Source organism: Nicotiana attenuata, chromosome 11 (genome assembly GCF_001879085.1).
Source record: "Nicotiana attenuata strain UT chromosome 11, NIATTr2, whole genome shotgun sequence".
In the NCBI taxonomy this organism is placed as follows: domain Eukaryota; kingdom Viridiplantae; phylum Streptophyta; class Magnoliopsida; order Solanales; family Solanaceae; genus Nicotiana; species Nicotiana attenuata.
The window spans coordinates 16,112,889-16,136,336 of NC_031999.1; the positions used below are offsets into that span (position 1 = coordinate 16,112,889).

Genomic DNA, 23,448 nt, shown 5'->3' on the forward strand with positions numbered 1-23,448 from the left:
CCACTAGTCTCTAGGAGACTAATATATAAAGGGGGATATTCATTTGTAACTTACCTAGCAAAACAATAAGTTCTTTACAATAAAAAGCTTCATTTGGCAAATTTCTCTTGTCTTTCTTATCTAACATTCCCTTAGCGATCTTGAGTGTAGTATTTTAGGCTGACTTGGCATAGCAGGATAGTGAGCAAGTTATCAAGTGTCGCGCGTGTGCTTTGTTCAAGACTAAAGACGTGACACAAGCCTATGTATTTATAGCCAAAAGTTGGTGAACAAAAGTGTGTTGGTACCTGTTCAAAAACCAACTTGAACAGATAACGGAAAAGGAAAAAAAGAGAAAAGGATGTACTAATTTTGGTAAGAAAATTCAAATTCAAATTCAAAGTCGGACGACGACAACAACAACGCGACGCTTGCTTTCTTCTCAACTCTTTTAGCTAGAATAAGCGCTTCTATATATAAGCACAATATTTTTTTTCCCTTTTCTGAGGGACTAAATTTATAGCAGAAAGCAACCTTTTTTAAACTTTTCATTTCCCTTCATTCCTATTCACACCTCAACTAGAAACCAACATTCTCTTTAAATCACCTTTATTTAATCGGTTATCACAAAAATCTCCTTTATTGAATCTTCCTGTGCAGATTAAAAAGCATATTTTTGGATCTCTTTTCTGTATGTGTTAGATCTTATCACTGTTTTCTCCACTAGTAAAAGTTTCTCTCATACTGATCTTAACTACGAAGAAAATCTTGAGCGGGGTTATGTAGTGGAGAAAACAATGTTATCTCTTGAGTTTTATTGGTTTTTATCTCAAAGATGAATACTTGTTGCTCTTCCGTGTAACGTGCGGCTTCTGTACCCTCAAGAGAGTTGTATAAGCTGAAGATCAATATTTTTACAGTAAAGTTTAATTTTCCAGAAATAAATGCACTTGCACGACAAAAATCAGCAGATGTAACAGAGGGATTGCATAAGCAATTAATCCGTTCTTTATAACGCGCCAGAATCACGTATCAACAATTCGTTTGCAGCCTAGGCTTCAAAAAATAAGTCCTTAAAATTCGTATAGCTTACGCACATCGTGATGAACACAGGAAGCTCTAATGTATCTATTAATCTATTAATAGAACTAGAGCCCATTTTCAGCTTCCCTGGGAGGCTAGAGATAGAATGATTTCCGCTGCCATAAAAAAGTGGGTTTGCCTTCCCCTGGGATTACTCTAAAAGGGAAGTTAAATGTCTTATAGTTAAGAGATCCCCCTATGGTCGATTTACAAGGATTGAAGACCAAGCTCAACTTCCAGAAGCCATTACAAAGAGTTGTGATCAACACAGATTTACAGCACCTGCAAGAAAATCCAATGCAACCCAAACAATATATTTAGCATATGAAAAATAACTATTACATTGAGAATAGAAGTCTCTGACAGGGAAGCTCACATCTCTTTTGAGTTCCTCAGATGTTTCTGCACTTCCAGAAAACTGACCTCAGCAGAGATATATACTTAAGGGAGACTCTGCAAAGGTTTTATAGCAGCAACTTTACTGTTACTGGACTGCATATATTTCTCATGCGTCACTTTCAAAAGTGCTGTGCTTGCAGCTTTGTGAAACCTCAAGATCATTTCCGCACAATGTCTGTGAACATCCAAAGAGATTATATATCAGTAGATTGCAAAGAGCAAAGAGCGACAAATACTATGCAGAAATATGCCTGAGTTGGGATTCTTGATAACGTGCATGCATCCCCAGCAGTGGTGTCCAGGCTGGCGTCATTTGCATCGTACATCTTGCCACATAAATAGCTGATGCACAAAGCATGGATGGCTTGTAGTTCAAAGCTTCGTATTCAACCAAGCACAATTCGATGAGGTAAAATGCCAGATGTTCAAACTAGCAGAAGATTTTCAGAAATTCAGAAACACGTTAGTTGCATGAGTGAGAAATTTTATAGCTCATACGAACATTCAGCACATCTGCAGAAGTATTAACTGGGTTCAAAAAATAACCAGGTGGGGCAACAAACAAAATCCATAAATTTTTCAAGTATTGTTCCGAAACTGAACTGATCATACGAAGTTGAGATAAGGGGACTTTGTCATTACTTATGGCAGCATGGTGCACAAGGCATCCCCCGTTCATGCAGCATTCGGGAAAGGGCCGCACCCCAAGGGTGTGATGTAGACAGCCTACCCTAATGCAAGCATTAGTGGATGCTTCCACGGCTCGAACACGTGACCTATAGGTCACACCGAGACAACCTTACCGTTGCTCCAAGGCTCCCCTTCTTTGTTATTACCTATATCATACTTGTTTAATACTAGTCCAAAAACAAAATTTCCCTACCCTTGTGTCAGCTTGAGCAGCCTTAAGAAGCCTTAGCATGAAGACATAAGGAGTTGCTGCATTAAGGCGAAACTTCAATTTCCTTAAGATATCTTTCTCCTGGAAAAAGAGGATGTGCAAGACTGTCAAACACCAGATTAAGAGGCTAAGTTACAATGACTACCACCCCCCACCCCCCGAAAAAAAAAGGAATTAGATATTTTTAACAAAGTCATCCTGGTTCCATAAAAAGAAAAAGAACTTTGATTATCTTATGCCTCAGTAAACAAACCGTTTTCCGAAATTAAAGATGATTCATGCTCACCAATTCCAGCATCTGATCTCTTGTGTATGACTCCGCAGAGATGCTTAGTAGGTCCATGACCTGTAGCAATTGGATTTTCAAGGTGAAAGAACAGTTACATGTTTCAAATAGAACTTTACCTAAATCACATAATGATCACAATTAACTCCTAGCTATACCTAAACAGAAATCCTATAAGGAAGTAAAGTGTATAAACATTTACCCTCGGATGGAAAAGGTCCTCATATTTTGATGCCAACAAAAGTGAAGTAAGGCCAACTAACTGCAAATCATTCTTCTTGACCCTTGCTAATGATAAGTAGTAGTCCAGGAGTGTAACCATGAGAAATAGAGTTTCTTGCATCAAATCAAATTTCAAATGGACCTAGATAAAGAAAGTAAAACCCTGAAAGTGGGACCAGAAAGTATGTGCAAGCAAAACGAAAATGTATAAATGCAGAATAACTAAGACATACTTCAATAAGCCAGTTGATCAATATGCCACGCATTTGGGGTGTTATTTCCTTCCGAGTCTCCATGTAGTTTTTGATAGGCTGATTCTGTGCCTGCAGTTAGAATCAGCTTAAGAAATCGGAGGTCGAGATATAAAAGCATGTCTTTCCTGGGCAGAGGAGAGGGTAACTTGTGGTGTTCAAATGTGACGGCTAGAAGTATAATATTAACTCACCTCTATAACCCAATAATACTGATAGATGTCATCAACATATTCAGTAACTTCAAGATGATTGCAACTATCATAAATGTTTGACAAATTGTCCAGCTCTACATTTCCACATAGCTCCTTCATAAGCTGCATATTCATGTCAGCTGTCTAAAGATCTATGGGGGTGGGGGAGAAAAGAAAAGAATGATCTGAAAGAACAGAGTTTACACTAACCTTTGATCTTGCCATCAGTAAACACGTAAAAGACTTCCTACGATCAGATTTCTTCCTGGCAATTGACAATTCCGGTGTAGCTAAGCTGCCACTACTACTAGAAGGAACTTCCTTTTGATGAGGTTGCTCAGCTGAAATCTCTGATGTTGCATATTTTGATAGGGAAGATGTCCTAACATCCACCAGCCTTTTACATGGAATGGCAACTCGAGAGGTGCATTTGTGCACACCTGAGATGGAGTTCGACTTTGAACTCTTTTGTGAATTGAGACTGCTAGCAGTAATTTTCAGAACTGTCTGGAACATCCAAGTCAAAACAAAGAAATGAGTTTATTCTGTAGATACAGAGACATCAGATATTAATAGGGCTTTGAAAGTGAAAAACTCCAATAGTTATTTTAAAATCATTGCCTCCATTTGTTTTATTTAGAAATTTAGAGCGATACTATTATTTTGAACTGACTAAAAAAACAATTATAGAAAGGGAAAATTGCTAAGTTAAAAGAAACAACAATAAGCTGGTCGCTGATGTAAAATTTCATTCTACCCGAGCAAATTCCCCTCCTGGTGAAGTAAGACTTCAAGGGAATATCTAAGTTTGTTTTATAATGATTAATCTATTGAGATAAGAAAAGGGAACCAACTAAAGTCCGGATAATGTGATCTAAAAGTAAATTGCTTCATTCCAACAGGAGAAATTTGCAACCTAGTATTTTCTTCCGGCACTACTAGTATAATGGACAAGCCAGATTGACTTCTTATCTCTGTGCCCCTTCAATGAGGTCATATACAACAGAACAAAGGGAGTATTAATTTCGTGTCTCTTGAGTAATTTGGAAGATTTTAAATAGTATAATTTCTCCAAAAAGATGAATGGAGTCACAGTCCTCAAGTTAGAGCTGGAAATTAGCTACAAAAATGTGAGAGACAAGGATAATTATTTTAGTTGGATTGCTAAATTTGGCATTCCAGCCGCTATTCAACAATGATGAACACTACTCACTACTCATGGTACTATTCCCTGCTAGAGATAGGGGAAGGAGAAGAGAGTGAAACATGACAAATGCTCCATTTACCCTGACTGATTTTCTTCTCAATGCTCCAACTTCCACCTTAGCTTGACCCCGGGGAGCCCTGAAGAAAGATAAACCACAAATTAATTAAGAACATTGAGTAATGTATGTGCCAACTCAATCAGAAAATGTCAAGCTCATAGCTCAACCTACGATGAATTGAGAAAACTTGCCCTGTTAGACCTATACCTCTTACTCAAAGGGATTAATCAATATAATTTACAATTTATAACATCTATATAAGAGCCCAACCAGCCAAGTACTATAATTTTTAAGGAGCAAGACAGATTTTTTAATGCTAGCATGTTAATATCAAAAATGTTGCTGCGAAGAAATTAACAACTAGAGCACAGTATTATAGTCACCAGATTCAAGGCAAGCAGCTAGTTTACTTCGAATATTCAATTTTAGCTTAAGTGCAACAGTATTACTTGTATTTCAAGCTCGACATGTTTAACCATTACATTTTAGCAAATAATCAGTTTAGTTCTTTTGCTAAAGGATTCTGTAAAAGCAAATAGTTTTACTTGCTACACTTTGGAGCCTTCCGACACTACTGATGGGCTGATGGCTAGATAGTATATGTGTATTCAAGAGATTGCACCCCTTGAATTGCTATTTTTTGAGTGTTTTGGTGGAGGTATAGTTCATGAAAATTTAATGCTTTTTTGTGACATGTCATGCAGGTGAGCCAATGATTAAAAAATGGCCAATGTAAAAATATGAAGTGCCCGAAGTTAGACGTGTTTGTGCCAACCTTGAAGTAAGCGCGTCATAGGCAACGTGCAGAGAGAAAATAGAAGAAGCTGAACCTAACATGCTCATGCCATACAGACAGAATGTTTTGATCTTACATGGTCATGCGCTGACACGACCATATAGATCACTGAATTTTTTTGAAAGGGTTGTACTGTCATTTAGACATAGTTAACGGAGGCTACTACAAAAAGAAATTTCCTTAGGGAAAGGGAGTTCAGCTCTAAGGAAGAACTTACGGGTCATTTTGTTGATGGTATTAGAATAACTAATGCCAATATATAATACTGCACAAAAAACTACAATATTTAGTTGGCCAATAAGAAAAAATAATCACTCCATAACTAATGCAACATTTGGTTGGTGTTGTTAAATGATATCTGCATTAAGTTACGTGGGAATATATATATATATATATATATATATATATATATATATATATATATATATATATATATATATATATATATTGTTTTATGAAGGATAGAATGTGAAATAAGAATACGTCTATCAGCAATGTGAGGACTAAACTACTTAAAAGACAAACAAACAAAAACAAAAACAAAAAACTTTAAAGTAATTCATGTATAACAATCTCCCCATTATCCATCACCACATAAGAATTTCTTCATTATTAATCAATGCATAAACAATCCTACAATATAATCCGCGCATAACTAGTATGTGGACCAAACACCCCTTAGGGTTCAAGGCAAGGAAAGTGGTGACTTGAACTCAAGAAATCAAAACTTTGAAGGAGGAAGAACTTGAACTTGTACAATTTATTGTTAGATTCTCCTCCCCAAATTGCAGTAAAATACTTGGACTTCTATTTTTGCTACGGGCTGTCTTAACTCCTCCATGGAGTATGTTAGTTTGGTAGTTAAACAGTATTAAATAACCTTAATCCCATATGTATTAGGAGTAGGACATGTATTATATATATATATATATATATATATATATATATATATATATATATATATAGGGTTCATTGTATCATTGTTAAGACATGTGAATAATAATATTTTCTCCCGTGCTTTCTCACATGGTATCAGAGCCGTAATGGTGAGACACATCCGGGAACTAGGAATACAGAGCAGAAGTTGTCGTGCCTCAATTTTCCGGCGACTTTTTCAAAGCTATTTGCGTTATCTCTCTCCCTGTCAGTGTTGTGCAAAATCCAACACTAGCACAAGATTCGTCATCGTCCGCGACCAAACCCCAATGAACATCTCCGGCAGAACCCTCCACATGCGCCCTCACACGCCGTCAGAAGCTAGGGTTCCGGCGAGCGCGTGAGGTCATGCGCCGGCGAGTACGACCACTTTCGGCCATTCTTTGAAGACGTTTCTTCATAACAGTTGGGTCGGCTACTAATTCCGACCATACCCATACTGTTTTCGTTTGATTCTGACAACTTTGAGTTTTTTCGGCGACTACGCTGTTTTTTCTCCGGCAGCTACAGTAATTTTCCGACAAAAAAAACAGTGTCTCCTTCGTCTGTTTCAGGGAATTTTCAACTGATTCTTTCTGTTATTTGGTTATAATTTTATAGACCTCTCTTCAGTCCAACGATGTCTTTGGGAGTTGATGTTTTCGGGTCTAAAAACCCGGGCTCTGGCAGTTCCGGTATTATGATTACCTCAGAACCTTTAATGGGAAGTTCAAACTACTTAGCTTAGGCTTCGTCTGTCGAGCTGTGGTGTAAAGGTCAAGGTGTTCAAGATCATTTAATCAAGAAATCTAGCGAAGGAGATGAAAAGGCCAAAGCACATTGGGAGAAGATCGATGCTCAATTATGCAGTATTCTGTGGCGATCTATTGATTCCAAGTTGATGCCCTTGTTTCGACCATTCCAGACATGTTATTTGGTTTGGAAAAAGGCTCGCACTTTATACACTAATGACATATCTCGTTTCTATGATGTGATATCGCGGATGACAAATTTAAAGAAACATGAATTAGATATGTCTACTTACTTGGGACAAGTACAGACAGTCATGGAGGAATTTGAGAAGTTGATGCCAGTTTCTGCTAGTGTTGAAAGGCAACAAGAGCAGCAACAAAAGATGTTTCTAGTTCTTACTCTTGTTGGACTTCCTAATGATCTTGACTCAGTACGCGATCGGATTTTGGCTAGTCCGACTATCCCCACAGTTGATGAATTATTCTCTCGATTACTTCGCCTTGCTGCAGCACCAAGTCATCCAATGAGCTCATCACAAACACTTGACTCATCTGTTCTCGTATCCCAGGCAGTGGACAATCGGGCATCTCAAACTATGGAGAATAGACGAGAAGGAGGTCATTTTGGAAGATCTAGACCCAAGTGCTCTTATTGTCATAAACTTGGACACACTCGTGACGTGTGCTATTCTTTACATGGTCGTCCACCCAAAAATGCTTATGTTGCTCAGACCGAGACTACAGGTAACCAGGAATTTTCTTTATATGAAAGGGAGTATAATGAGTTCCTTCAGTATCGAGCAAGTAAGCAGACATCTCCACAAGTAGCCTCTGTTGCTCAGACTGATACTTCTGTTGCTGTTAATTTTTTTCTTGTGTTTCCCAGTCTAGTACTCTTGGACAATGGGTTGTGGACTTAGTCGCTTCTGATCATATCTCTGGTAATAAATCAGTTTTGTCAAATATTGCGTATTCACAGTCTCTTCCCGCTGTTACTTTAGCCAATGGGTCTCAAACTAAAGCAAAAGGAGTTGGACAAGCGAATCCCCTACCCTCTGTCACTCTAGATTCCGTTCTTTATGTCCCTGGCTGTCCTTTTAATCTTGCATCTGTTAGTCGTTTGACTCGTGCCCTCCATTGTGGTATATATTTTATTGATGATTCTTTTATTATGCAGGACCGCAGTACGGGACAGACGATTGGAACAGGACTTGAATTAGAAGGCCTTTACTACCTTAACTCACTCAATTCCTCCAAGGCATGTCTAGTTACAGATCCTCCAGACCTAATTCACAGACGTTTAGGACATCCAAGCTTATCCAAGCTTCAGAAGACGGTGCCTAGTTTGTCAAGTTTATCTACATTAGAGTGTGAGTCCTGTCAGCTCGGGAAGCATACCCGAACCTCCTTTCCTCGTAGTATTGAGAGTCATGCAGAGTTTGTTTTTTCTTTAGTTCATTCTGATATATGGGGTCTAGTAGAGTCAGTTCAACCTTGGGATTTCGTTATTTTGTTAGTTTCATTGATGATCATTCAAGATGTACTTGGATTTTCTTAACGAAAGATCGTTCTGAGTTGTTTTCTATATTCCAAAATTTTTGTGCTAAAATTAAAAATCAATTTGGTGTTTCTATTCGCACTTTTCGCAGTGATAATGCCTTAGAATATTTATCCTCTCAGTTTCAGCAGTTTATGACTTCTCAAGGAATTATTCATCAGACCTCTTGTCCTTATACCCCTCAGCAAAATGGGGTTGCAGAGAGAAAGAATAGGCACATCATTGAGACTGCTCGCACACTTCTCATTGAATCTCATGTTCCGTTGCGTTTTTGGGGCGATGCAGTTCTCACAGCTTGTTATTTGGTTAAACGGATGCCTTCATCTCCCATCCAGAATCAGATTCCGTATGCAGTATTGTTTCCCCAGTCACCCTTATACTCTGTTCCTCCTCGTGTTTTAGGGAGCACTTGTTTTGTTCATAACTTAGCCCCTGGAAAGATAAGTTAGCTCCTCGTGGCTCTCAAGTGTGTCTTCCTTGGTTATTCTCGTGTTCAGAAGGGATATCGTTGTTACTCACCTGATCTTCGTAGGTACTTTATGTCATCTGACGTCATATTTTTTGAGTCTAAACCTTTCTTTAACTCTTCTGACCACCTTGATATATCTGAGGTCTTACCTATACCGACCTTTAAAGAGTTTAATATAGCTCCTCCTTCACCTTCCGCTACAGAAGTCTTACCCATTCCAACCGTTGGGGAGTCTAGTGTGGCTCCTCCTAGATTCCCCACCACAGGAACACCGCTCTTGACATATCATCGTCGTCTGCACCCAGCATCAGGCCCAGTTGATTCACGTCCTGCACCTGACCCTGCTCCTACTGCGGACTTGTCTCTTCCTAGTACACCGATTGCAGTTCGGAAAGGTATACGGACCACCCTTAATCCTAATCCCCATTATGTCGGTTTAAGTTATCATCGTTTGTCATCACCCTATTATGCTTTTATATCTTCTTTGTCCTATGTTTCCATCGCTAAGTCTACAGGTGAAGCATTGTCTCATCCAGGATGGCGACAGGCTATGACTGACGAGATGTCTGCTTTACGTACGAGTGATACTTAGGAGCTCGTTCCTCTTCCTTCAGGTAAATCTACTGTTGGTTGTCGCTGGGTATATGCAGTCAAGGTTGGTCCGGATGGCAAGATTGATCGCCTTAAGGCCCGTCCAGTGTTATCAAAGGCCAAAGGCGCAAAAAAGCTCTAAGGTCCGTTGGGGCTTTAAGCGCAAAGCGCAAATAAAGCGTGGGCTTTAATGAAAAAAGGCAAAAAAGTAAAGATATGTATATGTAGTCCAACACTAATAATTATAAGCATGAATAACAAATATATGGACAAAGAAATTGGAAAAAATTACGAAACAATAAAATATCAATTGTTTAATGTCGCCTTTACAGGATTACACTCATTGGCAACGAAAAGTATGCCTTAGAGCCTTGATGAAATACTAAAGCGCTCACAAAGCGAGGCAAAGTGCTCAACATGTTTCGAGCCTCGCTTCAGGGCTTAAGCGCGCCTTTGACAACACTGGGCCCGTCTTGTTGGCAAGGGATATACTCAGATATTTGGGCTCGATTACAGTGATACCTTCTCTCCCGTGGCTAAGGTAGCATCAGTCCGCCTTTTTCTATCCATGGCTATTGTTCGCCATTGGCCTCTCTATCAGCTGGACATTAAGAATGCCTTTTTACACGGTGACCTTGAGGATGAAGTTTATATGGAGCAACCACCTGGGTTTGTTGCTCAAGGGGAGTCTTGTGGCCTTATATGTCAATTGCGCCGGTCACTTTATGGTCTAAAGTAGTCTCCTCGAGCCTGGTTTGGTAAGTTCAGCATAGTTATCCAAAAGCTTGGCATGACTCGAAGTGAAGCTGATCACTCTGTGTTTTATCGGCACTCTGCTTCGAGTCTCTGTATTTATCTGGTGGTCTACGTTGATGATATTGTTATTACCGGCAATGATCAGGATGGTATTACTAAATTGAAGCAACATCTCTCTCAACCTTTCAGACTAAGGACCTGGGCAAACTAAAGTATTTTATGGGTACTGAGGTCGCTCAGTCTAGCTCAGGTATTGTGATATCACAACGGAAGTATGCCTTAGACATTCTTGAGGAGACGGGAATGACAGGTCGTAGACCGATTGACACTCCAATAGATCCGAATTCTAAACTTCTGCTAGGACAGGGGGAGCCGCTTAGCGATCCTGCAAGATATAGGCGGCTGGTTGGTAAATTAAATTATCTCACAGTGACTAGACATGACATTTCCTTTCCTGTGAGTGTTGTAAGTCAGTTTATGGATTTTCCCTGTGATAGCCACGGGGATGCAGTTGTCAGCATTCTTCGGTATATAAAATCGCCTCCAGGCAAAGGGTTATTGTTTGAGGATCGAGGTCATGAGCAGATCGTTGGTTACTCAGATGCTGATTGGGCAGGATCACCTATGTGTTTTAGTAGGAGGCAGTTTGGTGTCTTGGAAGAGCAAGAAACAAAATATACTTGCTCGATCTAGTGCAGAAGCAGAATATCGAGCAATGGCTATGGCAACATGTGAGCTAATTTGGATCAAACAATTGCTCAAGGAGTTGAAATTTGGTGACATCAGCCAGATGGAACTTGTGTGCGATAATCAAGCTGCCCTTCATATTGTATCAAATCCGGTGTTCCATGAGAGGACTAAACACATTGAGATTGATTGTCACTTCATCAATGAAAAGATACTCTCAGGAGATATTGCTACAAAATTTGTGAAGTCGAATGATCAGCTTGCTGATATTTTCATCAAGTCCCTCACTGGTCCTCATATTAGTTATATATGTAACAAGCTCGGTACATATGATTTATATGCACCAGCTTGAGGGGGAGTGTTAGTTTGGTAGTTAAATAGTATTAAATAACCTTAATCTAACATGTCATTGTATCATTGTTAAGACATGTGAATAATAATATTTTCTCTCGTGCTTTCTCACAGAGTAGATAACTAGATATCTTTGTTGGTATTTTTGATGAAGTTTGGCGTATTAATTTTTTGATTGGTAGGTTGAGAACATGTTCAAATTAGTTATTTAATTGTTCAAATAGTATATGCATCATCAACGCATGTCTTGGCTTCATGATTTTCGAGAGACATGATGCCTCCTCAAAGAGTATACTATTTGGTGCTTCAGTTCCCCTTCCCCATCTTCTCTCCTTGAAGCACATATACCTCACATGGTGCCTGCTATAGGCAGAATTTCCCATTCTTTCTACCAGGAAATGATTCACCTACAGAAACACACAGCTGCAGAATAGCTTAGGTCAACAATTTAAGTTGATACAGGAGAAGATTATTTTTTTCTCTGAAAATTGAGCATCTCTGTCTAATGCTGTATGGTGGGCCGGGCTGGGACCGAGACCGGACCGGGCCCGCGGTCTTAACGAGCTAAACGGTCCTGGTGGGCCGGTCCCCAATGGTGCAGGAGGCCCGTGGCGGGCCGGTTCACTTCTATAAGCCCACGAGCCCGGGACCGCTAAGCCCGGGACCGACAGGCGGGCCTGGGCCGGTTCAACCGGGCCTAACGGGCTCCAACGGCTATTTTTAAAAAAACGGTCAGATTTTTAAAATCTAGCCGTTGGCCTTCATAATTTATCCGTTAGCCACTTTAAAAAATAGCCATTTGGCCCCCAAACTTTATATAATTACACTTTTTCCCAATTCTCAACTATAAATACCCCTCATTCTTTCATTTTTACTCACCAATTCATCAATCTCTCTCAATCTCTCTCAATCTATATCTAATTTCTCTTCTATAATTGTTTATTTTATTATTGCAATTTCGTGAAAAATTGTGAAGTTGGTGAATTGAAGTATTCAAGTCATCAAGTCTTCAACGATTTTCAATTTTCAAGAAGTTGTTCGGCAATTCGGTAAACTCGTTCCAACTCTTAAGTTTTAAGAATATATTTTTGTGTGTTTTAGTTTGCATAGTTGTAATTAATATGGCATTTTCTTTGAAAAAAATGTTTGGTGGTAAGGGAAAAGCTAAAATTGGTGAAAGTAGTCGCCAACCTACTACCCTTCCCCCGGCTCCCCGAACCAGACCTGTTACCCGTCCTGCTGCTCCTATTATTCTTGATAGTGATAACCCTTGTTTTCAATTTTCCGATAGTGAATTTTGCCATAATGTTGCACCAGGTCAAAGATTAAATGAAGAAGTTATGAATGCTCTTTATCCTACTGAAACTATCTTAGAAAATGATGAGGAAAATGAGGATGTAGATGAAACCCAACCGGATTTAGAAGATACACCTACTAGTCCTGATAATAACCCAACTGATGCACGTGCTGACCCACCTGCAGAAACCCCTACTTTTAATAGACAACCTTCTAAACGCCTAGAAACATCATTAGTTTGGAATTTTTTTACTCAAGTAAGAGAACAAAATAAGGCTAAGTGTAACAATTGTGGGAAATTGCTGGCGCATAAATATACTGGAGACCGTAGCGGCACGGGTAGTTTGGCTAGGCACATACAAACACACCTTAGAGATAAAGTTAAATATTTACAAATGAAAGCACAGCTAGAGGGGACAAGTGTAGATACTGCGGTTAACCCTAGTACAGGTTCAAATCTAGTTTAACTTGCAACTATTTATAAGCTATAATATATATATACATAACATACAATATATACTACAAGAAAATATATAAGGGAATATATATACATAACATACAATATATACTACAAGAAAATATATAAGAGAATATATATACATAACATACAATATATACTACAAGAAAATATATAAGGAAATATATATACATAACATACTATATATAGTATACTATACTAGTATACTATATATATTATATATACTTGAAGAAGTAGTACTATATATACTACAAAACAAGATTTTTCAAAATGAGGGCCCCACCCCCAATGACCACCAACGGTCATATTGCACAAATAGCCTCTTTTTTTTCAATTTACAAAACTAACCTTCTCTAACACTATAAATACCCCCTCCCTCTTCTTCATTTCAATACTCAATACTCATTTCTCAATATAAATTTCTCTCAATCTCTCAATCTCCAATTTTCAAGACTTCAAGTCTCAATCTCAATTTTCAAGTTAAATCATGCCTCGTTCGGAAAGAGTGCGCTTATTTGTTTCGCAATACTATGAAGTGCTTGAAGAAAATGAAGAAGGCCAAATATTAAAGTGCAAGAACTGTGGAAGAGTCTTAAATTTTCGTTCAGGGTGTACCACAGGCATTTTAAGGAGGCATATAAAGTATTGTGTTGAGGGTATTTATCTGCAAATTCGTCTTTAAGATTTTTCAACAATTTGTGTTATTTTAAAATTATTAGACGTATTTATGCTTCATGTTGTACTTTGTTATTAATTCATTATGCATGCCAATTTAGTTTTTCTATTGTTTTGTTATTTTACTTTTTCGTCAAGCACTTTAATAATTAGATTTCTATATTATATATACTACATATATTTATATAGCCATGTATAAGAGCAATTTATATATATACATACATATATGGTTTACAAGAAATTGCCTTAAACAAAAAAAATTTAAAAAAAAAAGCCCGGAAATAAAAAAGCCCGTTAGGCCCGCTAAGCCCACGAGCCCGGCCCAGTTAGCCCAGGACCATATGGGCTTAGGCCCGTCATGGGTTGGTTCCACCTGTTGAGCCCACGAAGCCCGGGACTGTGAAGCCCGGGACCGCTAAGCCCAGGCCCGTTTAGCCCATTTAGGCCCGGGCCCGGACCACCATACAGCATTATCTCTGTCATATATGGATCTTGGTGGACTAACATTGCATTCAAGAATCAAGTCCAAACTACTAATGGTCGAAAGAGAACTCTAAGTAAAAGAACTTACATTCTAGCCGAGGCATCACCAACTCGATTTCTCCGAATGTTGTTGTGGTTGCTTAACTGTGGTAAAACATCTCCTGCGGCCTTAGGCTTTGCCAAAACTGAAAAATAGATGAAAAGCCTAGTATTCATCAATGAAGTTATGGTAATGGTACTGAACATCACATACCCAAAGTAGAGCATCTAACCTGAAACACCACTTATTCCTTTGCCTTTCTCCAACTTTTTGGAATTTTCCTAAAAAAGATACAGTTTTTACATTGAAAAGACATTTTTCTAATGCCAAAGGTTGCAGCCTTGCAGCACATGACAACAAATTGAGACAAAAGTATAAATATTTTAGTGACAACCTTCTCTTTATTGTTCGTGCTCTCGACGTTCACCTGCTGTAGTATTGGTAAAGACCTCCTTCATGAAAATAACATAAATGCGTCAAGTAAAAGGCAAGTCATGAGCTTATAAAACGTTAATGAAAGATATATGGGACATGTTAGAAACCTTGATGGTGGTAGAGCATTCCTTCCAGTTCTCCTCAATAAACCAAACAAAAAAGAGTTAAAACTTCAAGACAACTAAAGAGTGTTAATATTACTTTCATCATAGAAGTCAGAGCATATATAACTATGTTTAAGATACCAAAATACCTGATTCCAGTGGTAACTGATTTACGGACTTGAATTCTGGTCTTTGGGCCATCAAATGAGGCTTTCATATCTTTGCGTGGTGCTTACCCATACACAAAGGAAACACATTGTTTTGTAAGTTCTAACTGACAATTTTTTCCTTATCCAATTAGTGGAAAAATTCTCACCCTGTGTCAAGATTTGCTTGTCATCAGTAGCTTTATTCAAGTTCGCCCTCACCTTTCCCTATTTTGTGCAGAAAAGCAACAATCTTTTCAGCACCTAATGATATCTAAGAAAGATCACAAGAACCTGAGCAGAAAAAAATCAACTTAAAATACCTAGCATCTTTTTAAAGATCTACCATCACGAGTAGGTTAAAAAGAGAGAGAGGGTTGCCTGATACTCACAAACATAGACAAGTTCAGACACCCTTTTTACGTTTACTTAGAATTCTTACTCTTCTCCAGTGAAAGACTATACCATTTTACATTGAGAAGATATTTTTCTTATGCCAATGACTGCAGACACCCAGCAGATGACAACATATTGAAACAAAAGTATAGATATATAATGACAACCTTCTCTTTATTGTTTGTACCCTCGATGTTCACCTGCTGTAGTAAAGGTAAAGACCTCCTTCATGAAAATAACATAAATGTGTCAAGTAAAAGGCAAGTCATGAGCTTAGAAAACATTAATGAAGGATATATGGGACATGTTAGAAACCTTGATGGCGGTAGATCATTCCTTCCAGTCGGCCTCAATAAACCAAACAGAAAAGGGTTAAAATTTTAGACAACTACAGTGATTTAATATTACTTTCATCATAGAAGACATAGCATATATAAGTATATTGAAGATACCAAAATACCTGATTCCAGTGGTAACTGATTTACGGCCTTGAATTCTGGTCTTTGGGCCATCAAAGGAGGCTTTCATATCTTTGAATGGTGCTATACATGCATAAAGGAAATATATTATTTTGTAACTAACAATTCTTTATCTTTGTACTATTAGTTCAAAAATTCTCACCCCGTGTCAAGATTTGCCTGTCACCAGTAGCTCCGTTCAAGTTTGGCCTCACATTTCCCTAGTTTGTACGAAAAAACAACAGTCTTTTCAGCACCTACTGCTATCTAAGAAAGATCAAAAGAACCTGAGCAGAAAAAAGTTGCTAATACTTAAAATACCTAAGCATCTTTTTCCAGATCTACCATCATGAGCAGGTTAAAAAGAGAAAGATGGCCGTGTGATGCTCACAAACACAGATAAGTTCACACTTCATTTTTACGTCTACTTAGACTTCTTGCTCTTTTCCAGTGAAAGACTTGCACCTTTTTTCTGCTTCGCTGCCCTTAAGGGAGGATGTCTTAACAAAATAAAATGGTTTAATTTTTTAAATGGTCTTTAATGTCATCAGGACCAGCTTATGTCCTCTACAATGTTAATGATTACAAGTCAAGCTGTAAATAATATAATTAGCTACATATGCAAAAATATTACACATAAAGTTACTAATATCAAGGGGAATAATCTCGAGAGGTATGTGTTGGTGGGGTTAAACCTAACTACTCGAGCTAGGTCTCATTGGCAAGACTACTCCAATTTTGTTTTCAATATATTTATTATTCTTTTCTAGGTAAAAAAAACAAAGAAGGTTTTTGTTCGCAGAAATGGGTGCACATAAAGAGCTTCTAACAGCAAGTTTTGTTCATGTCTTGCTAGCCATAGCTATTTTTTTTGATAAGGTAAACTTGCTAGCCATAGCTATTATACAAAGCAAAGAAAAGACAAGGGGATGCGGACCAGGAATCTTGTCCAGAAACGTCGAACATTTGGAGCCCTTGTCTCAAAGGACCAGACAACTAAATCAGTGTCCTTCCGAAACAACTCTTATGCACTCAACCCCAAGCACATTGAAGCTGGCTACATGAACCTCACTATCCATGTTGCTTCATTTAAACGAGCCTTGGTCCAGCAATACAATATTATTATGAATATTAGTTTCTCTAACACTAGAAGTTCTCTAATTCTTCTACTGGCATATAAATTTCTAACAAGACTAGAAGGTTCCAGCAAATATTGGACCTAAAGTAAATGTACTAGCATGTCTAAAACTTAATCCTAGCTAATTGGCTTGCCTATATAGATCTTTTTCTTCCATTCTGTCATATTCCTCGCTAGCTCTACATGGATTCCAAGAGATTGTAGGTCTTTTGAGACAACTTTCTTCCATGTGATTTAGGCCTACCTTGTACACCTATGGACCAGGGCATCTAGAGGTCGATATAGGACAAGAAATCCATCTCAAGGGACATTTTCTCATTTTATCCTTTGTATGCTACTTGCTCCTTCCGGAAAATGTGGTAATTTTTTATCTTGTCTAATCTTGTATGACACAAGTCTATCTTAGCATCCATATTTCTGTGACACGCATATATTGTGGATATGTTAGACTTTAGAGGCCCAACATTTACTCTCATATAACATTGCTGGTCTTACAACTCTTCTATTGAACTTGCCTTTCACTCTACTAGGTACATTTCTATCGCATAACACTATGGCAGCACTTCTCTTTTTCAACCATCCTATTTTAATTCTATGTGTAGCATATTCATCTATCATATGTTTCTCTTGAAACATCGAGCCTAGATATCATCAGTGTTCGAATTTAGGCATCGCAACCCGTCTACTCTCACCTCAACTTCACTCTTATTATGCTGGCTAAACTTGCAAGCATCTATTCAATCTTACTTCTACTAGTTCTAAAATCCTTATTCTCTAGAGTGTTTCTCCACCGTTCAAACTTTTGGTTTACACCCTCGCCAGTTTCGTTAATTAACACAATATCGTTTGCATATGGCATATACCGTGGGACATCTTCCTGTATAATGTTAATAAGCTCATCCATAACTAGGGTGAAACACGTACCAGCTCAATGTCAATCCCTACAGTAAAGCCATGGTATGAGAAACTCCTTTGTATCTTCTATTATTGTTCAAATAAAGTTATAAATATAGATTAAGAATTCAATCATAAACTACTTTTCTCTTCAAGAATAAATGCTTAAAACCTGGGGATAAAAAGAAGACATGAGATGGCTAAACAAGAAAATAAAAGAGCCATATAGAATAGTATTAAAGTATGTAGTTGTTTGCATACCATGATAAATTTTCTTGTTGAATTGCTTGCATTTTTTGGGCATTTACCATCTGACACCCTAAAAAGCAAGTGAAAAAAGTTAGCATGTATTACACGATTGTGTTAAGAAAACCGAAGCATCTAGAGACAAAATATTTAAAAGAGGACACGATAGCCATCATGAAGCACCTAAAGATATGAAACTAAAGAACCAAAATATCAGTAGATGGAGTCGGATCATGCCAAACTAAGCTCAATCAAATGGAGGCGATTAATGATTTTAGAAACCATAGGAAGTTCAAACTATAATCTTTTCAACATTTTTCTTATGACAGTAGTATTCGGGCCAGCTTGTGCGCACCTCGACTATTCTACTAGCTTGAAAAAAGATGGATTGTTTTAGGAAATTACATTATCATAAACTTTTAGGGAGGGAGAGCCTAGGATGTTGCCATTGGCACTCATGTGGATCCTATGGAAAGAAATAAACAGGAGAGCTTTTGATGGAATAGAGAATGACTATGCACGCTTGAAGAGTAGCCTCTCATTTCTAGTTTCTTTTTTGTGTACCCATGAGGTTCCAACGTGTAAAAGGGATTGGATGTCGTACAGAAAAATATTATAATGTATATTGTATATTCTATATTTTTTAGTATACTACTTGTATATTGGATATTTCCCCATTATTTTTAAAATCATTTGCTTTATCAAAAAACAAAACATAGACATGTCAAGTGAAGCATTGTATATTCTTTTTCTTGATATTTTAGAACAATGGCTACAATTTAGCTCACCAAAGTTACTCCATTTACACCTCTTACACCGCAGTTCCATGCATGCTTACAATGGCGTCCCAGAGAAGAGAAGCACTGATAATTGCTATTTCATGATCTAGATCTAATGTGAGAATGGAAGAAGTGAATTAGGAGAGCCATTCTCAGATTTTTGCAGAAAGCGTATTCTATAAGAATTTTAATTTGCCCTATATCAATTTTCCCGTAAAAGTATAACTAAGGACTAGAACACAAAACACTAGAAAACCTCTTTCAGGAGAGAATTGACAAGATGCTAATCAATCACTTACAGCAGTTTGGAGCTATTATATGATTTGGTTCTCGAAGAGTTGCCCCTGATATTGCTGATATCCGTCAATACTTTTCTTTTGACATTTACCTTAACTGCAAATACAAAGTGTACATACTAATAATGGTTCTGAAAACAGGAAATGTAGTAACTTTACCAAACAAATTTCACAAAACTTACCAGAAGTACTGCTTTTTGCTTTTATCCTCTCTATGTGCTTGATATCACTCTGTTGAAAAAATGGAGATGGATGGACCAAGAGAAAGTATGAAATCAAGTTTTTGGGTATGATGAATTAATTTATTTTACCATCGCATGAAAGCTGTTAACAAGTTCAGGAAATAACGCTCACAGGATACAACAAACTTTATGAATTCTGCACTGTCAGACACATCGGAACCAAAGTTTAGAGAGGCGAACCCCTACCCATTGTTAGAAAAGACTAAATAGTAAAGTGACTTGTTTTAATGCCAGACACTTAGCCTTACTTCGAACCAATGCTTAACAGTACTATCAAAGGAGAAAAGCGAAAAAAAGATGTGCACAACTCTGTTGGGGCTTTAAGCTCAATGTGCTGATAAAGTGAGAAAATAAAAGATATACATGTAATTCAAGAATGATAACTATAAACCACGAACAATAACTATGAAAAATGGTATTAGAAAAATCATCATTAGGAGAAATACATATTGTTTAGTTCTGCCAATTTCAAGATAATGCACATGGTGACAAGATGCACGTCTCAGTGTCTTGGTGCCGGAACTAAAGGAGTAAAGGACTGCCTAAGCGAGGCAAAGAACTCAGCCTGTTTTGCATCTAGTTTCAGGATTAAGTGTGATCCAAGTGAGCCTTTGATAACATAGGCATCTAGGCTACAGGTATGTTTTCTAAAGACCACAGGCTTTCACCGTATGTCATCACAGTAGTTTTTTTGTTTCTTTATTAATTATGCTACCAGAAGGGGAGCCTTGGCGTAAATGGTAAAGTTGTTACCATGTGACCAGGAGGTCACGGGTTCGAGCCGTGGAAACAGCCTCTTGTAGAAATGCAGGGTAAGGCGGCGTACGATAGACCTTTGTGGTCCGGCCCTTCCCCGGTCCCCGCGTATAGCGGGAGCTTAGTGCACCGGGCTGCCCTTTTATTAATTATGTTACCACAGTAGTTCTTTTACCGACAGTCGCCAAGGTTGTCATTTAACAAAGGTCACTAAGATAGTTATTTTGGTTTTTCACAACAAAGACCACCTAGATGACGACATTTTTAATAAAACAATGTCATATTCGTTCTCAGCATTAACATCTTCTCAGATGTGTTAGTACACTACCATATACAACAGAGTGACCTTGGAGAAAATTAGGGAAAATTTGTTTAATGTACAGATAAGAGACAAGTGAATTACTAACAAAATATAACCGTGACTGCCCGGAATAGGCAACTTATTTTCAAAAAAGAAAGAAAGGAAATATGGCAAACCTCCGAGCTCTTCCGACTGGTCTGCACATCACTCATGTTAGGCGCACCAGACTTTCCCCTAAAAACAAAAAAAGAAAGTCTAAGTTTTTGTCCGCTTTCAACTACCACTCTTAATATATTTTTAACACAAGCCAGTGAATTGAAGACTCTCCTCTCCTCACATTTTTTCCCCGAAAATCTTTTGGTTTAAACACCCAAGAAATACAAGATAGTAGGCTTACTTGCAGCGCCTGCTGAGAGAATCACGGCTTTGGATTTTTATCTTATCTACCTCTTCGTAAACCTTGAGTTCTGTAACTCCATCTGTAGATGAAGCAGTTTCAATTTTAGAGTATAGTAAGCAGGACTCTAGCCCCTTTTTTGAAGAAAAAAAAAGGAAGGTAAAGGATAATAACAGCAGTAAAAGTCAGAGTAGGTTAGAGTTGATGAAGTAGAATGAAGCACCTTTTATGGTGGATATATGTTTCTGCGAGTTCAATTTACCCTAAACACATCAAAATTACAAAAAATCAGTAGTAAGTAAACCAAAACTCTACACACATGACGAGATTAGGAAAATGTACCATTAAAGCCACGGTTGGAAGAATGCGATGCGCCTCTTTGTTTGAAGATTATTATGAGTTCAAACGGATCTATGGCTCAGATTCAATTGAACAAAGTGCGTTGTGCTTACAGGAATTGGAAATGGGGAGCGGGTTTTCCATGGTTTTTGAATTGCTAATGTGGCTTTTTACAATAATGTCCTCTACCTGTTGCCCGCCCAAACACTATTGAAATCCTCTCTCTACTTTCAGGTAGCTCTGCAGGCCCACAAAAAGGTGCCCCTACTACAATCTTCGAATCACGGGAAAAATTCATAAATAGCCAGTTTTACGAGTGGTCGTTCAAAAATGGCTCAGTTTTAAAAATAATCGAAATTTAGCCACTTTTCATGTAAAGATAAATCTGAGCGAAAACACTGTTCAAAACACGAAAAATACGCCAGTATATTATGCTGGAGTTCCAGCATAAGTATACTTGAACTCCAGCATATTATACTGGAGTTCCAGGATAAGTATGCTAGAACTCCAGCATAATATGATGGAGTTCCAGCATAAGTATACTAGAACTCCAGCATAATATACTGGAGTTCCAGCAAAGTATACCGGTCCAGTATAATATGCTGGAAGTTCATACACAAGTGCTCGAATCTCCAGTATATTATGCTGGAACTTTCCGTGTGTTAGAGTTCCACCATAATATGCTGGAAGTTCATACACAGGTGCACCGAACTCCAGTATATTATGCTGGACCGGTCTCTGTTGCAGCAAAATAGTGGCTATTTTTCATTGACTTGGTAAACGCTGGCTATTTTTGAATGACCAGTCCGAAAACTGGCTAGACCGTGCTATTTTTACGTAAATCACTAAAGAAAAAATGACACCCGATGACAACGCATAGGAGGAATTGGCAAGTTTTTATCCTTGTATTAGGTTTTGGCAATAGCAGCCCCAAACAATTGGCATTATATAGCCAAATCCTAAAAACCCTATTTTATTATTTATTCTCCTCACCGTTTGCCCCCCACCCCCCACCCCCATTGTTCGTTGGTCCCCCCCCCCCCTTCTTGTTTGCTGCCTCCCCATCCCTCCCTCCCTTCCCTTGTTTGTTGCTTCCCCCTCCTTTCGTTCGTTGCTCCCCTACCCTCTCCCCTTCTTGGTTCGCTGTGCTTTTATGGGATTGAATTCCAAATGAGATTAAAATGGTGGATTGGCTCTACGATTGGTTTACTCAGTATTACCCATCAAGTACAAAGGAGTGAAGCTCTAATATAGAGCGACAAATTAAGTACACACACACACACACACATATGTGTGTGTGTGTGCGCGCGCGCGCGTGTATTCATAAGAAATTATATATTATACACTGTAATATAAGGAAAGCAAATTTTTGACATACATTTTAATATATACAAAGAAGGATAATAAATTTGTGTTATACATTTTGCTATACACGTTTTATATATATTATTCACTGTGATATACGGATAATATAATTAGTTTTGTTATACACTTAGATATAAAGATAATAATAAATTATAGATAACTAACGAAGGAAAAAAATTGATATACATTTTGATATTCACAAAGAAGAAAAAATAAAGTTGCGATGTATATGTTGGTATACACGTTATATAACATGTTATACAGTATGATATACAAAAATTATATTTTGTGTTATTGTGACGACCCAAAGGGTCATCACCGGATTTCTCTCTTTTCCGTGCTTCCGAGGCTTTGAAAACCTCATTTCTGCTTGCCTCGATTTGCGTGCGCAGTCCGGGCGCGTAGCCGAAAAGCTTTTATGTTGAAATATGTGAACTTTGTGAAAAATTTGAAGAATTTTGATATTAATATTGCTAAAGTTGACTTTGGTCAACATTTTTGGTAAACGGACCCGGACCCGGACCCGTGATTAGGTGGTCCTAGAGGGTCCGTAGAAAAATATGGGACTCGGGCATATGCCCGGAGTCGAATTTCGAGGTCGAGAGCCCGAGAAATGAATTTTTCTGTGAAATTATTTTTCTGAAATTATTAAGGAAAATGGAAATGAAAATTGATCAAAAGACTATGGTATCGGGCTTGTATTTTGGTTCCGAAGCCCCGTAAAAGTCT

The 23,448-nt window shown here is 38.0% G+C and overlaps 1 protein-coding gene across 6 annotated transcripts; it reads right to left on the reverse strand.

Annotated features, from left to right (window-relative positions):
* LOC109234173 (putative cyclin-B3-1) lies at window positions 973-21,533 on the reverse strand. Of its 6 annotated transcripts, none has more exons than XM_019400046.1 (27): window positions 21,358-21,533; window positions 21,239-21,278; window positions 21,016-21,097; window positions 20,795-20,852; window positions 19,502-19,550; window positions 19,323-19,416; window positions 18,260-18,317; window positions 16,130-16,187; window positions 15,969-16,038; window positions 15,824-15,856; window positions 15,676-15,733; window positions 15,283-15,340; window positions 15,116-15,197; window positions 14,970-15,032; window positions 14,822-14,879; window positions 14,660-14,708; window positions 14,476-14,572; window positions 4,602-4,659; window positions 3,526-3,822; window positions 3,316-3,438; window positions 3,104-3,193; window positions 2,851-3,012; window positions 2,649-2,708; window positions 2,345-2,443; window positions 1,713-1,891; window positions 1,439-1,636; window positions 973-1,344 (listed from the first exon to the last, which is right to left on the reverse strand). In XM_019400046.1, the coding sequence occupies exons 1-26, from the start codon at window positions 21,358-21,360 to the stop codon at window positions 1,504-1,506; spliced, it is 2,211 nt and encodes a 736-aa protein (XP_019255591.1). In that variant the 5' UTR covers window positions 21,361-21,533; the 3' UTR covers window positions 973-1,344; window positions 1,439-1,503. The 6 variants fall into 6 exon arrangements, with proteins under 6 accessions (XP_019255591.1, XP_019255593.1, XP_019255592.1 ...); XM_019400048.1 differs by having other exon boundaries at window positions 14,970-14,999; window positions 15,969-16,050; window positions 21,358-21,532; XM_019400047.1 differs by having other exon boundaries at window positions 14,970-15,002; window positions 15,969-16,050; window positions 21,358-21,532.

Coding starts and splice junctions, on each gene's coding strand:
- LOC109234173 (XM_019400044.1), bottom strand. Junction 19,417..19,501: donor AGCAAAAAGCAGTACTTCTG/GTAAGTTTTGTG, acceptor TTGTATTTGCAG/TTAAGGTAAATGTCAAAAGA. Junction 2,709..2,850: donor AGGACCTTTTCCATCCGAGG/GTAAATGTTTAT, acceptor CAATTGCTACAG/GTCATGGACCTACTAAGCAT.